Source organism: Leptosomus discolor, chromosome 4 (assembly GCF_034619465.1).
Source record: "Leptosomus discolor isolate bLepDis1 chromosome 4, bLepDis1.hap2, whole genome shotgun sequence".
NCBI lineage: Eukaryota > Metazoa > Chordata > Aves > Leptosomiformes > Leptosomidae > Leptosomus > Leptosomus discolor.
Window position 1 is genome coordinate 74570355 of NC_141394.1, and position 14063 is coordinate 74584417.

General features: G+C 48.2%; 1 protein-coding gene across 2 annotated transcripts in view; it reads right to left on the reverse strand.

Moving 5' to 3' along the window:
* FGFR3 (fibroblast growth factor receptor 3) overlaps window positions 1-13677 on the reverse strand; it is a 53938-nt gene extending 40261 nt beyond the window's left edge. For both annotated transcript variants that reach the window (XM_086464249.1, XM_086464250.1), the window contains exon 1: window positions 13503-13677. In XM_086464249.1, coding sequence (XP_086320375.1) covers window positions 13503-13677 — 175 coding nt within the window. The remainder of the gene's footprint in view (window positions 1-13502) is intronic.
* Between the last annotated feature and the right edge of the window lie 386 nt (window positions 13678-14063).

Here is a 14063-nt window from a genome sequence, read left to right on the forward strand (position 1 = left end):
ATTTTTAAACTGTCTTATAAATCCTTAAAAGAATAAGCACACATTGCTGAATAATTCTTTTTGAGATATTTTTTCTGGGCTCCTCCTCTACACCCTCATGTCCTTCCTAAAACCCTTCAAAAATTCATTACTTTTGGAGTTTTGACCTCCAGGCGGGCTTTTAGCTATGTAATTAATTCTAGCAAAATGTTCACCACCTCTTAAGCGCTCTTGCAGATGAATTTTTAAGCAATACCTAAGTTCACCGGGCCCAGAAGTTTAAGTTTACTTCGAGGAACTTCTTAGAGGATGCAAAGACTTGCGGTCCCTTTACAATTCCCAGGGAAGTCTGGCCCTGGCAGTCACTTGTGATGCTTTTCTGGTACTTGTGATACTTTTCTGAAGTGGGCTTTGAGATCACATGGCATCAGAAAAAATTTGCCATAAAGCCGCAACCTTTCCCCTTCGGTTCACAGCTATGCAGCTCCCAAATCCCAGCTCCTCTGCATTTCCCTTGCACTTTTAATGTGCGCTCCTCTAATCTTCATTTAATGCAGGCAGCTGGCTGCAAATACCCCTGAACAATGACTTTAATCCTAAGTATCCTGAAGCCCCCCCCCTTCCTCCCTGCACCAAAACTGAAGGAAAAAAATAAAAAGAACAGCCTTATGACAGCAAGATGGAGAAATCCAAGCTACCCACTGGGCCAAAGGAGCAGAAAGACACAATGAGCTAAATTTTGCCTGGTTCGCTAATTAAAAACGGAAGCTACCCCACTCCGGAGCCAAGGCGGGGAGGTGGGGGGAGTTTTCATGCTATTCAAAAAATCGGCTTCCAACTGGGACCATATTCACTCCACATTAATTGTCATTCCAACTACGAGTGTCCTAGTTTCAAAATGAAAACTACTCTCCAGTGTAGCTAGTGAAAACTAACACCAGTTTCGAGGCATTAAACAAAATTTATTGATTGCATTTTCCCACCCACTAAAACTTTAATAAGCATTAAACCTCAAACTCCTGGCCCCGTTTCCTCCCTCTACCCTCTCTCTCCATAAAAAGGGTCAGGCTCCTCTATATGGAGATTAGGACTTAATGTTTGGTATTTGTTTATGAGCCTATCAATTGCCTCTATTTTGGGGGGCGGGAGTACATCTTAAAAAAAAATGGTCTTGTACACAGATTAAGAGAGGGCAAAGGTTTAGGGCAGTTTAGGTGGGTTTTTTCCAACTGATTGTGGGTTTTAGATATATGAAGGATCATGTTCATGTGAATGAAAATAAGTAAATATTCCCCTTTTTGCAAGTTTCCCTTGAGTTTCATGAAATGGCATTTTTCAAAGAACCCTATTTCTCACTAATAAGACGCAGAACTTCAAGTATTCTCTGCTAGGAGTTTTCAGCTGTGTAAAAGGAAAAAAAATAATTTGGGGGCCGCTCTGTCTGCATACTTAGTAAAGAAAACAAAGGTCAAACATTTGAAATGCAAAGGTCGGTGATTAAGCCCAGAAATCCATATCTAGGCATCAAAATGAACAGCCAGATTTTGAGAGTGCTTAAGCGATTTAAATGCAGAGCCTGACCTGGCTCAGCATCTTTAAAAACCAAGCCTGTTATTTCAGTGCCTCAAGCGAGATTTAGGTGCCAGGTACCCAAGTTGGAGAAGTTTAACAGTAATCTCCTTTCAGGAAGTCTGATCCACTTTAATCTAAAGTCACAAATGACAAACGAAGATTTTGTTATTTAGAAAGCACATCTAACTAAAGCTGCAACACTTTGCCCTTGTGCTAAACTTAAGTCTTACCCTTCAGCATTATTAGAAAGAGTTGGGAGAGATGGCAGAAGAAAAGTAGACGTCAAAAATTCTTTTATTTCTCCTCTTTAAAGAAGGCTGCTAAAGGGATTAGACAGCTTTGAGTTCACTGCTCTGTTAAATCAACCTTACAATATTTTTTCAGCTTGTTTGACTCGCTGTTTCTGTATACATTTGTGTTTTCACCTTTCTGCATTCAAATCCCACACTTAGCTTTTGTTCTGCGCTTCTCACAGGAAACTTAGTCAGTTCTTTATTTGTATTAAGTCTACGGAGTTATAGAAAACAGACTTGGAAAACAATCCCTAAATTAGCAGGACTTACCAGCTTCCATGCATACGCGCACACACACAGGGCATCACATACCATCCGACCCAAACGCAGCGGTTTATCATTTCCAGCAGCAACAGCAGGGCATCAGGTTCACCAGAACGGACCTTTTAATGGTCTCCCACAACCGTATCTATTACGGCGGGTTTTGGACTGCACATAATAAATTAAGAGAGAGTTCAAGGAAGTCATGCGTGTCTCGGTTCCCGCTCCCTTCAAGCAGTTTTAGTGCCCTCGAATAATCATCTTCTACAAACTACTATGTTAGGCTGCAGTAGTGCCAGAAGCAGGTCAGATACCTCTATACACAGCAAACTTAATGATGCCATAAGGAAATGCAGATCCTCTGCAGACAGCTATTTCCAGAGTCCTGCAGCAGGACATGGCTGGTCCTGCCTGCACGAGCCAAAGACCTTCCTCAGGCACTGCTGGACACCTGCCCCATCCTCCACAGGCTGATTTTCCCAGCTTTTCACTTTCTTCCCCCCCCAGAAACACTTCTAAAACCTCCTTCTCTCCACGAACAAGCACTGAGTGAGATGGGCACTGTTGCGACAGCAGGGATGGTCATTGCAAAAGGCAAGCCAAGGGAGAAAGAAAACAGCCACTTCTCTCGGGCAGATGGAAAATTTGGATGATAAAAACTGAGCCCAGCAGCCACCCAAGGACTGGATTTGTGCGATAGTCAGGCACTGAAGCTAAGCTCTTGCCACAGTCCCTTGGGTGGATGAACCATGAAGCTGGACAACCTCCCCACATATTTATACCTATTTAACCATGTTGATGTATACACCCATAAATGGAGCAAGAGCCGCCCACGGCATTCTGGCCCCCCCACTCCCTCTCCGAGGGCAGGTGGCTGATTCAGGGTCATCTCCTCTTCTTCCCTGCCCCAAGACACTACATGTTGCTCCTCCAACTGCTCCTTCTCATCCCCAAAACAGCCAGGCTCAAGCACTCAGTGAAGTTATTCCTACAACGGTGAAGTTATTCCTGCAATGCCTGCACCACTTCTCCACTCCTCATTTGCTATGCATTGAGAGGAGGAGGGCAGAGGGGGAGAAAATCTCCCCTTCAAACATTTACAGGTATTTTGAAAGCATCTGATGAGGTTTCAGGCCCTTTTTGCCAGGACTAACACATTCCATCCACAAGATACCCTTGTTCCGATGTGCAGAGAACTCCTTGCAGGAAGGATTTACATGGCGTGGGGTCACCAGATCCAGGACCAGCTGGGCAATCCAATTTCTCAGGCAGCGACCTACAGCCAAAACGGGAGCAGTGGGTACAAACCTGCCCCTTTTTGCCCCTGCACTGAGGGAGACATGGCAAAGGAGAACCCCTGCTATTCCCCCAAGCCCACTGTTTTCTCAAATCCCCAAATGCCTGCACATGAAAACAAGGTAGACATCTCATTCCTTCACTAAATAATGCACAGGTTGAAGTCCCAGTATGACTTGATAAACACTTTCTAGGAGTGATTTTCCTTTTTCTCTGAGCAGATCTGAAAGCATTTCTGTGGCAGGAGGCTTCAGGTTTGGGTTTCTTTCGCCTTCTTGTCCAAATAATGGCAATACTGATTGAAACGGGCCAAAATAAAATTAAATGTGACCCTTTTGTCCATACTCTGGAGGCTCCCCTTTGCTCCTGCAGCTATCTATGCTTCACCTGAAACGAGGGCAAGAGAAGGCGCTGTTCTCAAGGTCCCCCCCTCTGATACCCCAGGCTCAAAGAAAGGGTGAATAACTGTAACATATTTATTTATTTAGTCTCCAGAGTATCTACTGTATTTATATTGTGTCCCAGCTAGGATGGGAGCTGGGGGTGCACAAGGGTGGCTTTACCGAGTATCTTCAAGGCTAGCATCAGCACCCCCCAGCAGTGGCTTAGACTCTTGTTCCTAAGCCAGGAAAACAGGAGCCTGGAAAGCCTGAAACTTATTTTTATGCTTAATTACAGATTTGAAGTGCCTGACACCAAGCTCTCACTCATTACGCTTTTGACACTGATGCCTTTGGGCCGAGCTGGAACAAATGCTTTACACTTGCTCATCACTCACTACGTTCACGAGCGTTTAACTCAGAAGGTGGGTGATGGATTTGTAGCAACTTTGGGCAGGGATGCGCAGAGGACACCATCTGCTGTTTCTTACTTTTTTTTTTTTCTCCCCCTTCTTTTCTGTAATTAATCAATCCGCAAATTGGGAGTCAGTTTCCTTGCAGCCTCCTCTTCCGATCACCCTTGCGAAGCAAAGGCTAAGGACACGTCAGGGCGGTTGCGAGGTCTAAGCGCTGCCTGTGGAGCGTGAAGCAGCATTAGGGCCGGTCGGTGGGAGTGCTGGGCTCCCAGCCCTGCGGGTCGGCCCACCCAGGGGCCTCACGGGGCCCAACCCACCGCATGCTGCAAGAACCAGGCTTTCTGAGGTTTCCCTGGAAAAAAAAAACCCATAATGCTTTCATGGAAAGCTGCGAAATCATGCATAACATACCGGCTGTAAAAACGGACATATTTTTTACTTTATTTTTTTCCAACTGCATTCACTCGCAGTTCATCTCTTACGCAGTAAATACCAGCTAATTTATGCACCTCCATTTACCAGCCCCTCCACTTCTGCATGAATCCCCAGCCTATTAACATAACTATTTAAACTGGACATGTTTTCTCAAACATTCTTCTTCTTTCATAAACTGCCAAGTGACAGTTGTTTACTGTCAACAAGCCTGGGTACTCTAAGACAGGGGGAAATATGCCCTTTCAAAAGGCAGACATATCGGCTACCAAAGGAAGATTAAAATCTGGTGTTTTTCTCTTCTCCCTCCCCAAAAATGCTTTATTCGTACAGATACACATGATACAGATCAGGAGAGACTGTACTATGCCTAATTCCAATCATTCTTTTAATTAAAGACAGGCTCATGGAGGATTTATCTTCAGTTGCACATGCTAGTTGTCAGGGCACACTCTTAACTCCCTAATCTTTCCATTGCAACTGGTTTTTCCTCTTCACTTTCAGCTCCGATACCCCCATCTCCCAAAGCACACCTTGGAGGATCAGCATGCTCATCTTGCACAGACCCTGCTACCGGCTAGAAACATAATGCTTGCCTGAGGGAATCTATATAGAGAAGTTAAAAAATTTTAAACAAAAATCAAATCACCAGTTAGTTCAAGACCTACAGTCTCCAAAGAAGCTGCTGAAATATTTTTCTGGGAGAGAATTTCTTGTGCTTGAGTCTTGCACATGGAAGCGGGAATATGAAAAAAAAAACCAACCCCAAACCCTCTGAGAAAACTCTTTTTCCCCTGCTCTGCCTGCCCGTGCAGTGCTGGGAAAGCTCCTCTGCCGGCTCCTGGTCCCGTGCAAGCGGCCCCGGAGCTCGGTGGCCCCAGCCTGGCCAAGAGCTCGGCCCCAGCTCGCCTGCGGACCCCCGCGGGGGATTATTAACACTTTCCCCGGCACATTGTGCGGCTCGCAGATCATGGCGCTGGGGGCTAATGCCGGCCGACACTGATACGATGGCAACAAGGATGGGGCATGAGAGGATGGCAGCCGGCGCTGCGGCTCGGCTCCACGCAGGACTCGCGCCAGTCACAGGGGGCCCGGGCGGTGGCCGTCACCATCACCTCCGGCACTCGTGTTTGGGCTGCAACGCTGCCGCCGGCTAGCATCAAAGCTGGAGTTATAAAAACCAAGATGGGAAGCAAAGGTCTGCGTTAATAGCAGGTTGAGAGCGATGGGAGGTCATGGATTGCCGGCTCTGGGGATCCCCCATGAATCAGCACCAGGCATTTCCCCACCCCCGAACCCAGGAGTCCTTTTACTTGTCCGAGTTTCCTCCGCTTGTTAAAATGTTTGGGTCATTAGAAAACTTTCCAAACAATCCCCGCTTATGCTAAATAGCTGCTCCCACCACGATCTGTGAAGGGCTTCAGCCTGCTCCCTTGGAAATCAATGAGGGCTTTTTTGCTTAGGATTCAATAGGCGCAAGATCAGGACCTCATTATTATTTTTACAGAACTACAAGCAGCAGAGAATGGTGAAACCCCCAAACAAAGTAACAACCCTCCGAACCGGGAGCCAAACTTCCCATGAAGGATCTTTACAAGCTCTGCCAAGCATCAAAGTAAAATTAAAAATCCTATTCTTGGGAGCTTTTCAGTTCTTTGACAGGGAAAGTGTAAGGTTGGTAAAGGCTGGTCTCATCATTTGGAATCAGGAACATCTCCCGTAGCTCCCTTTTTCTCAAAAGAGAAGCCTTCATAAACACATACTTTGCCTTCCCTAGGGGGGAGTAAGAGGGGACTAATTGTCAGTCCAGGGTGATGCACGTTACCCTGTGGTACTCCATGGAGCCAGAGCAGAAACACCTTCAGGGCTTCACATGACCTCCTCTGCCCCACACCATGATGAAACCCCCAGTAAATCCCTCTGCAGAGCCAGTACCAGCAACGCAGGGGACCAGACAGCTCTTGGGACGTAGGTCCTGCTACACGGACCACATCTGCTCCCCATCTCTGCCGAGGCCAGGTGCTGCCTGCATTTTGTGAGAGGAGCCTCAGAGACGCTCTCATCCTTAGCGCCCTCCTCAGAGCTCTACGACAGTCAAGTTCTTCTTGCCTGTTACTTTGCCTTGCTCCTCTCTCTTGGCATCAGTGAGAACTCACCTACGCACCGCATAACCACCACAAGGTTTGGCCCCTAAGCAATACCCAGCTATTTTGCTGACTCCTCTACACCCAACTCGCCCCAGGTCAACACCAAAACGCTTTTAACTCCATTACTTCTGGGTACTAGCCTAATCCTTATTAACCCAGCAGTGATCTGGTCTCCAAAGCTTTACTAGTTTAACTACATCAGCTGAAGTACTTTGGTAAGATTCCTTGTGAACAGCACAAGGTAGTTTGGTGCAATAAAGGCACAACTACAAAACACACCACTTTCCAGCTCAAAAGCATTAAATGAAGATAAGCTGACAAACATCTTCACGAGTTATCAAACAGCAAGAGTTGGGAAGCCACGCTTGTGGGTCTCTGGCATGTCATGGTGCACTACGATCGTCTACTACTACCTTTCCCTAAAAACCTTAAACTAAGGGAGGTAGCGAAGGCTTGGCTCAAGTGAAAAGAAAAAGAGGGAAAAAAGCCCCAAACCAACAGGCTGCCATGTGTCAACTTGACATTTGCAGGTAGTTCAGCAGCTCCCAGCACAACCCCTGGGTGCAAAAGCCGATGCTGGCGTCCTTGTGCCGCAGCATTCCCGTGGAAGAGTGCCTTCAGCACGCACCGCAGCCTGCAGAGCTTCACTTGCTTGCAGAGAGCAATCCTAGACTGCGTCCTTTCCTCACCCGAAAACTTGGAACCCTTCTCACTTCTGAGTCATTAATACTTTTAACCCCTCGCAACCTGCAGAAATGGCAGAGCCCCAAAATCTCACAGATGCTAAACGTGTAAGCACATGGTAATTGTTTTGCATACAGTTCTGCGTGATAAAGAAATCTCCTTCCAAGTTTTAATATAACCTTTTTATTTAACCAATTCTTTATCTTCCCCTGCTTTCTGGATTTGAGAAGCGCACAAGACCCGCTCTGCAATAAATACCACACCTTTTTTAGATGAATGCATCTGAAACTGAAGCAGTTACAGAAGAAATGTTTTCTTACTTGATTTTGCTGCCTCTCTTCAAAATAAAGCTTTGCTAACTTGTGTAACCTGAGTGTCGCAGCAAAAAACCATAACCGAATTAACTACGTGGCTAGTCCCTATCCACCTGAACGTGACAACCCCCCAGATAGCCTATCAGAATAATAGGGCAGGCTGACGTCCGATTACCTTTCACATTTTAACTACTAAGTTTACCAAAGGTTTTACTCAGCTCGTATCTAGCAGTTCTTGTTTGCTTTTGATGTTACAGAAACTTCCTGGTCATTCAAGCCAAGAAGTAGATACTTTTTGGGGTAAGCACACCAAGGATATCGCACCCACCGCAGGAATAAAAGCCCTTCTTCACACATCCAGGGCTTTAAATCCTATCTGCATGGCAACCTGAGCTGTGAGCATATCGGTAAGGGGGCATCGGGACAGTCAGCTCTACTTCCAGGAAAAAGTATTATTTTTTTTACAAGATCACCAGATAAACAGCCAAAAGAGAGGCAAACAGTAACTGATAAGCTATGTAGGAGGCCAAGGAAAAAAAGTTAGGATGTAACAAGGCATTTTAAGGTGCTTTTGGCATCACACAGACATAGTTTTAGCCCAGCGTTTGCATAGAGGGTGCTATCGGATTTCCTCCTCCTAACAGCACAGACCGCCCGCTTTCACATACCATCAACGGCTTTGCTGAAGTGCAGTCCCGTTTGCTGCCAAAAAAAAGGATGTATGGCAAATTTTTACCAAGCCACTATTCTCTCTGGCATCCAGCCTGGTACATGGAGGAGAATAAAGTTTATTAAATAGCCAGTATTAAAAAAGATGAAATGGCAAACACTGAAACAGCTACACCAAACCATGCTATTGAATAGCTTGGAGGGTGCTGAGTCAGCAGGCAATTTCAAGGCGGCTGTTTCTTTTTTTTTTTTTTTTTTTGAAAGGTCAGAAAAAAAGAAGAAACAGGTATGCAGAGCCAGACAAACTCGCAGGACGCAGGAAGTTACAAGCATGTAGCACACTAGGAAAAAGAGAAAAGTCTATTCAAAAGGGGAAACAGAATGAAAAATAACATTGGTTTAATTGATCATCTGTGTATCAGGTTCAGGCTAGCTGGGAAAAAGTCACCAAACTGGGGAGGGATTTTCACCTGTATTTTTAGCAGCAGTATCTGAATTTGTAACATTCCTGTTAGTTCTACTCCACAACTACTAAAAATTGCAAAAAGCTAAACTGTGAGGAGAACACAGCCCTACCTTCCCCACCTACTCTGAAGCCTGAGGGCTCGTGCCCAGGCTCCTGCACTGGATCCCACACTCTTCAATGACCAGCCAGATAAACCTAGCAGCAGGCCATGCCCAAACCTCAGCTGAAATTAAAGTGCAGCTAAAGCCTTCAGCAGCTCTGTGTGCCAGCTGGCAGATCACTGTCAGAAACACCTTGTTCAAACACTTTTGTGAACTGGAAATTTTACTTACTGGTCAGACTGGGGTGATTCCCTATCTTTTAGGGTCTCCAAGTGAAACAGCAGATGTGCACAGTAAGTTCTCAGGGAGGTCAGCTTTCTAAACATATAGCTAAATATCAAAGTTCACTTTTATTGATCATATTTTAAGTGGAAAAAGGTTGTTTCCCAGCCTTATAGAGGCGGAAAATATCTTCCTCCAGCTTTACACAAAATTTCAGCTTTGTCCAGGCAGCAGACTTGGGTCCCACTGGATGGAAATGGTCCAGATTCAGTGGGGATGCAGCAATCAAGACTGCTTTAAGTGTTCGCCTAACTTACTTAAAAAACCACGCTCAGGCAGGCTTCAGGACAGGTATGCTTTCCTGAATAGCACCGAAGATTTGTTGGAGGGAGTCGTAAAAGTTAACATGCTGGTCAGAGTGGCTTACTTTAATTGCATGATTTAATTAGCAGATCAACACTTCGCTACACAATTTTCAGATTTACTTTCATCACGTTTCCTACTCAGTGGTTGTTAATAAAGTCTTAATTAAAGGAAAAACCCCTCAGATTTAATTGGAGTGACCCTTGTCAATACACGTAGAAGACATGATGTTATACAGCTAGTATCAAATACATTAATGAGTCTGTCTGCACTTGAACAGACTTTCTAGTTTGCTATTTGCTAGGTAAGAAATAGATTTTTTTTTAAAAAGAAGCCATATTTCATCATCCTTTACTCGTGTCCTCTTACTTTATTGCTCGGTAAAATATGCTAGTCTCAACATTAAAGACTAAACTAGCTTTTTGAGCTGCTGCTGTTAACGAGAACAAACAGATCAACTTCTAATCTCAAAACTGTATCGTTCATAGCTGCCCACTGAATCTAAATGTTTCTGGTTTCAGGTACAAAGCAGGAAGCACCATCATAAAAGAGACTGGTTTTAGAGTGTTTTAATGCATAGACCCTGGGGCCAGCTCCAGGAATGGGTCGGTGCCATTTGGCACTCACTTCGATACCCTTATAATTTCAGGGTGAACTCTGAAATGCTCAGATACACAAAGCGAGGCGACGCGCATGGCTGCACCCTACACCCTGGACTCCTCACTGGACGTGTGCTGAAAGGCTACAAGAGCCCGGTTGCCATCAGCTGCATGAAGAAAAACATCTCAACCAGCGCATCAACAGTTCTTTCCAAGCAGAAAAGTCACAGGAATTGGTACATGCCCTCCCATTCAACTTAAGCAAAATCCTGAAACAGCCCCTTTTCCATTCTTTTGGCTTGTAAACTGCCTGTGCAGTAACTCTGGGTGACAATTTGTCTCCAGTGCTGCACAAGGAAACTTCGGTTCTTGCTCCTGACAGACTGGGAGAGCTCTTCCCTTCCCACACAAACCTGCTCAAATGTTAGCAGCTCTCTATACAACTCTTTCAATGCACACAGACAGCTTTAGCAGCTAACTAGTGCAATACAAATCCTAAGAAGCCCACATGTACTGTATGCAGACAAGACACATACACACCAGCTACAGGAGACAGGCCGGTTATCAGAAGTTTTTAAAAGCGAAACACTGCCGTTTCAGTTGGTCTGCTCTCTAAGAAAACAGCCAGCGTTACTTGACATTCACAATTCGTACGAAGTAATATCTTTATCTGAATACTAATGCAAATTGGACGGGCTTTTTTATATTGATGTCTATTCTGCGGCTGCTGAATAGAGTGACCGCATGCTCAAGGCTGCAAAGGAGTTCACTGACCTCCCTAATCATCTCTGTCATAGCCCCTGAATGACATACACATTCAATCCTGCCTCGCCTCTCTACTTTCATTCATAAAAAAAAAAAAAAAAAAGGGGAGGGGGGGAAATTTGACATTGTTCTTCCTGCAGCAGCCCCGAGAAAGGGAGAGAAGAGAAACTCAGCCCAGATGAGGCCCCTGGTGTTTTTAGTTTAGCTTCTATTCAGCAACAGCCCCGCCATCTGCCTCCTTCCTGCCAACAGCCGAACACCTCCCTGCGGAGATGTTAAAACCTGCACCCCCTCCACCTCCGCTAATAGCGAGTATTCATATTAGCAAACATACACATACCTCGAGAATGCCTCTCTTCAATGTGTGTTTTATGTAGCTGAGTATAGGCACAAAGCAGTAGCTGTTATAGCCTTCACAGCCCCGTGTGGAGAATTAGATCACTGGGGAAAAATCCTTCCAAGCCCCTTTATGGAAAATAAGGCCTTAGACTGTAAATGCAAAGCCCGGCGAACAACAACCCTCAGTAATGAGCCAATACCCCATGGCCCATTTGACTAGGAGAAAGAATTTGCTTTTTACCATTCAATTCAAAAAGACTGAAAAAGTAAAATGTTGTTTTTACTTGGCTCTGAAGGTTTATGTTCTTTACAGTTTCTTTTGCACAACCTTTCCCACCCCAGGTTGGACGGGCAGCGGGTGCCCCCGCGCTGGCGGGGATGCCGGCTTCGGCGCAGAGCCGGGCGAGTGGCACCGGCTTCACGCTTTCCCGCGCACGTGGTCGGTGGTGGGACAGCCACCACCGGCATCGCAAAGTCGTGTCCCCCCCCCCCCCAAGGGAGCCTCCAGCAGCTCATGGTGACGGGGCAACCCATGGACATTGCAGGGTGCTGGGGTTAAGGTGAGCCCTCCGCCCAGGGCCGAATTCTGCTCCCAGGGAGCGCAGGGGGGGTTTGACAGCGACATCCTTCCTTTGGAGCAAGCTGACAGAGCAGTATGAGAGCCTGTCCCAAGGGTTTCCACCGGAGCCCCTGGAAATCCCAGCCCCTCGCTCAGCTCAGACATCGCTGGAGGGATGTTTCCCCCAGTGTGACCTCCAAGTACGCCACTTGTTACAACGCAAACAGCATCCTAAAGCCTTAACGTGCAAAGGTGTCTTTAGAGCACGGGAAAGGTTTGGCACCACTTGAACACATCATCAACCCCAAGCTACGGGCTGAAGGTGTGGGTGGAAATCCAAGGGACCGTCGAGGCGGCCAGCAAGGTTGTTCCCCACCCCCCGTGGCTTCAACTGTGCCTGACATGACAACGTCAATACGTATTTCAGCCTAAAATAGGGAGAACTGGTGGCACTCTGTTTCTGACCGCTTCCCCCCCCTGCGATCAGCACGGGCTGCTCGCTTCCTCCCGCACACCGACCTCATCTGCTCTGACCAAGTCGCTGAGATGTTGCCCTATAAATCAATTCTTTTGGCTGTGAAAAATGAGCCAAACGAGTTACACTAAGAATCTGGTGTTTTATTAGGACTTTCTTGAAAACAAAACCAACCCCCGGTGTGATTTATAGCTTTAACCAAAAGGGGTATGAAAGTAATGCCCCCACCCCCCAGCCTCCACGAAGCCCATTTATTCCCCTGTCACTTTTTTGGCAAACAGGCTTCAAACTCTTTCCTGAACAATGGAAACTTTCTGCCGGGTACATGCAATCCCGAAGACGGGGGGCTGCGAGGGGGCTCCCTTCCATTAAAGAGCTTTGAAAAATAAACAGGGACTCAGGTAGCAGCTGAGGCGGATCAGAGAGACACGACGTTTCAAACCCGTCGTATACTATTTAAAAAAACAAAACAAAAAAAAACAAAACAAAAAAACCCCAACAACCCCCCCCAAAAAAACCCCAAACTAGCTTTTGTCCGACGTGTTAACTTTTTTTCACTTGCAACTCCAGCGCTGCCACTCGAGGGGACATCTTTACAGGCTTCCCCGAAACGCCGTTCCCTTCCCAGCACAGCCGCTGTTATTAAGCCGCGATCCAGCGTGTGCCCACCCGGAGCTGTCGCAACTCCCGTTTTGCTCCCCAGATGTGGGTATAAATGACCCTGCCTTACTCTTCCCACACGAACACACGCAGCCAGAGCACTTCAGCGGTGCGCTGAAGATGCCCGCTACACACGTACGGAGGCATCTTTCCTTCCCCGACCGCAGTTACAAACGCAGCTACGGGTCAAACCAGAAGGTTTGTCCAAAAGAGGACTCCCGAGAGACGGGAACGGTCTTAAAAGCAGTTTCTTCCCTCCTGGGCGCCTCAGCGGCTTGCCCGACCCGCGGCGAGCGCAGCATCACCCTTGCCCGGCCGCCGCCTCCCCGCGGCCCCGCGCGGTGCCGCGGTTCTCACTCCCGCTCCAAACCGGCTCCGGCCGTCTCCATCCGTCCCCCTTCCCCTCTCCGAGAGAGGAGGGGGCTCGCAGCGCCAACACCACCCCCCCGGCCCCCCCCCCCCAGCCCGAGCCCCAGCGCGGAGCACGTGTGCGCGGCCGCGCAGCCTTACCTGCCGGCTGCCCGCCGCTCCTCTCCGCCGCCGCGCCGCCGCGCCGCCGCCCCGCCGGCATCCCGCCGACGGCCGCCGCCAGGCACAGGCACCAGACGGAGCCCCAGGCCGCCCGCATGCCTCCGGCGCGGCGCCGGGGCAGCGCGGCCGCCGCCGCACCGCCCGCCTCAGACATCCCCCGGCCGCATGCTGCCGCCGCTCACCGCTCCGCTCCGCCGCCGCGCTGCCGGGAGAGGGAGAGAGGCGCTCAGGGGGAGGAGGAACCCCCCCGCCCCTGGCGCCGCACGGAGGAGAAAAAGTGGGGGGGGAAATAAGAAAAAGGAAAAAGCGTAATAAAAAGGGGGGGGGGGGGAAAGTGGTGCGGCGTGTAAAAAAGCGCAAGCGGACGCGCGAAGCCCGGGCGCCTACCTGCGCAAGCCCCGCGGCTGGCCGCGCACCGCGCATGGAGGGAGGGAGGGAGGGAGCGAGCGCGCCCGCCGCCGCTGCTGCTGCTGCTGCTGCTGCTGCAGCCGCCGCCGCCCGCCCGCCCGCCGCCGCGGCGCTCCTGCGTCTGCTCGGCGC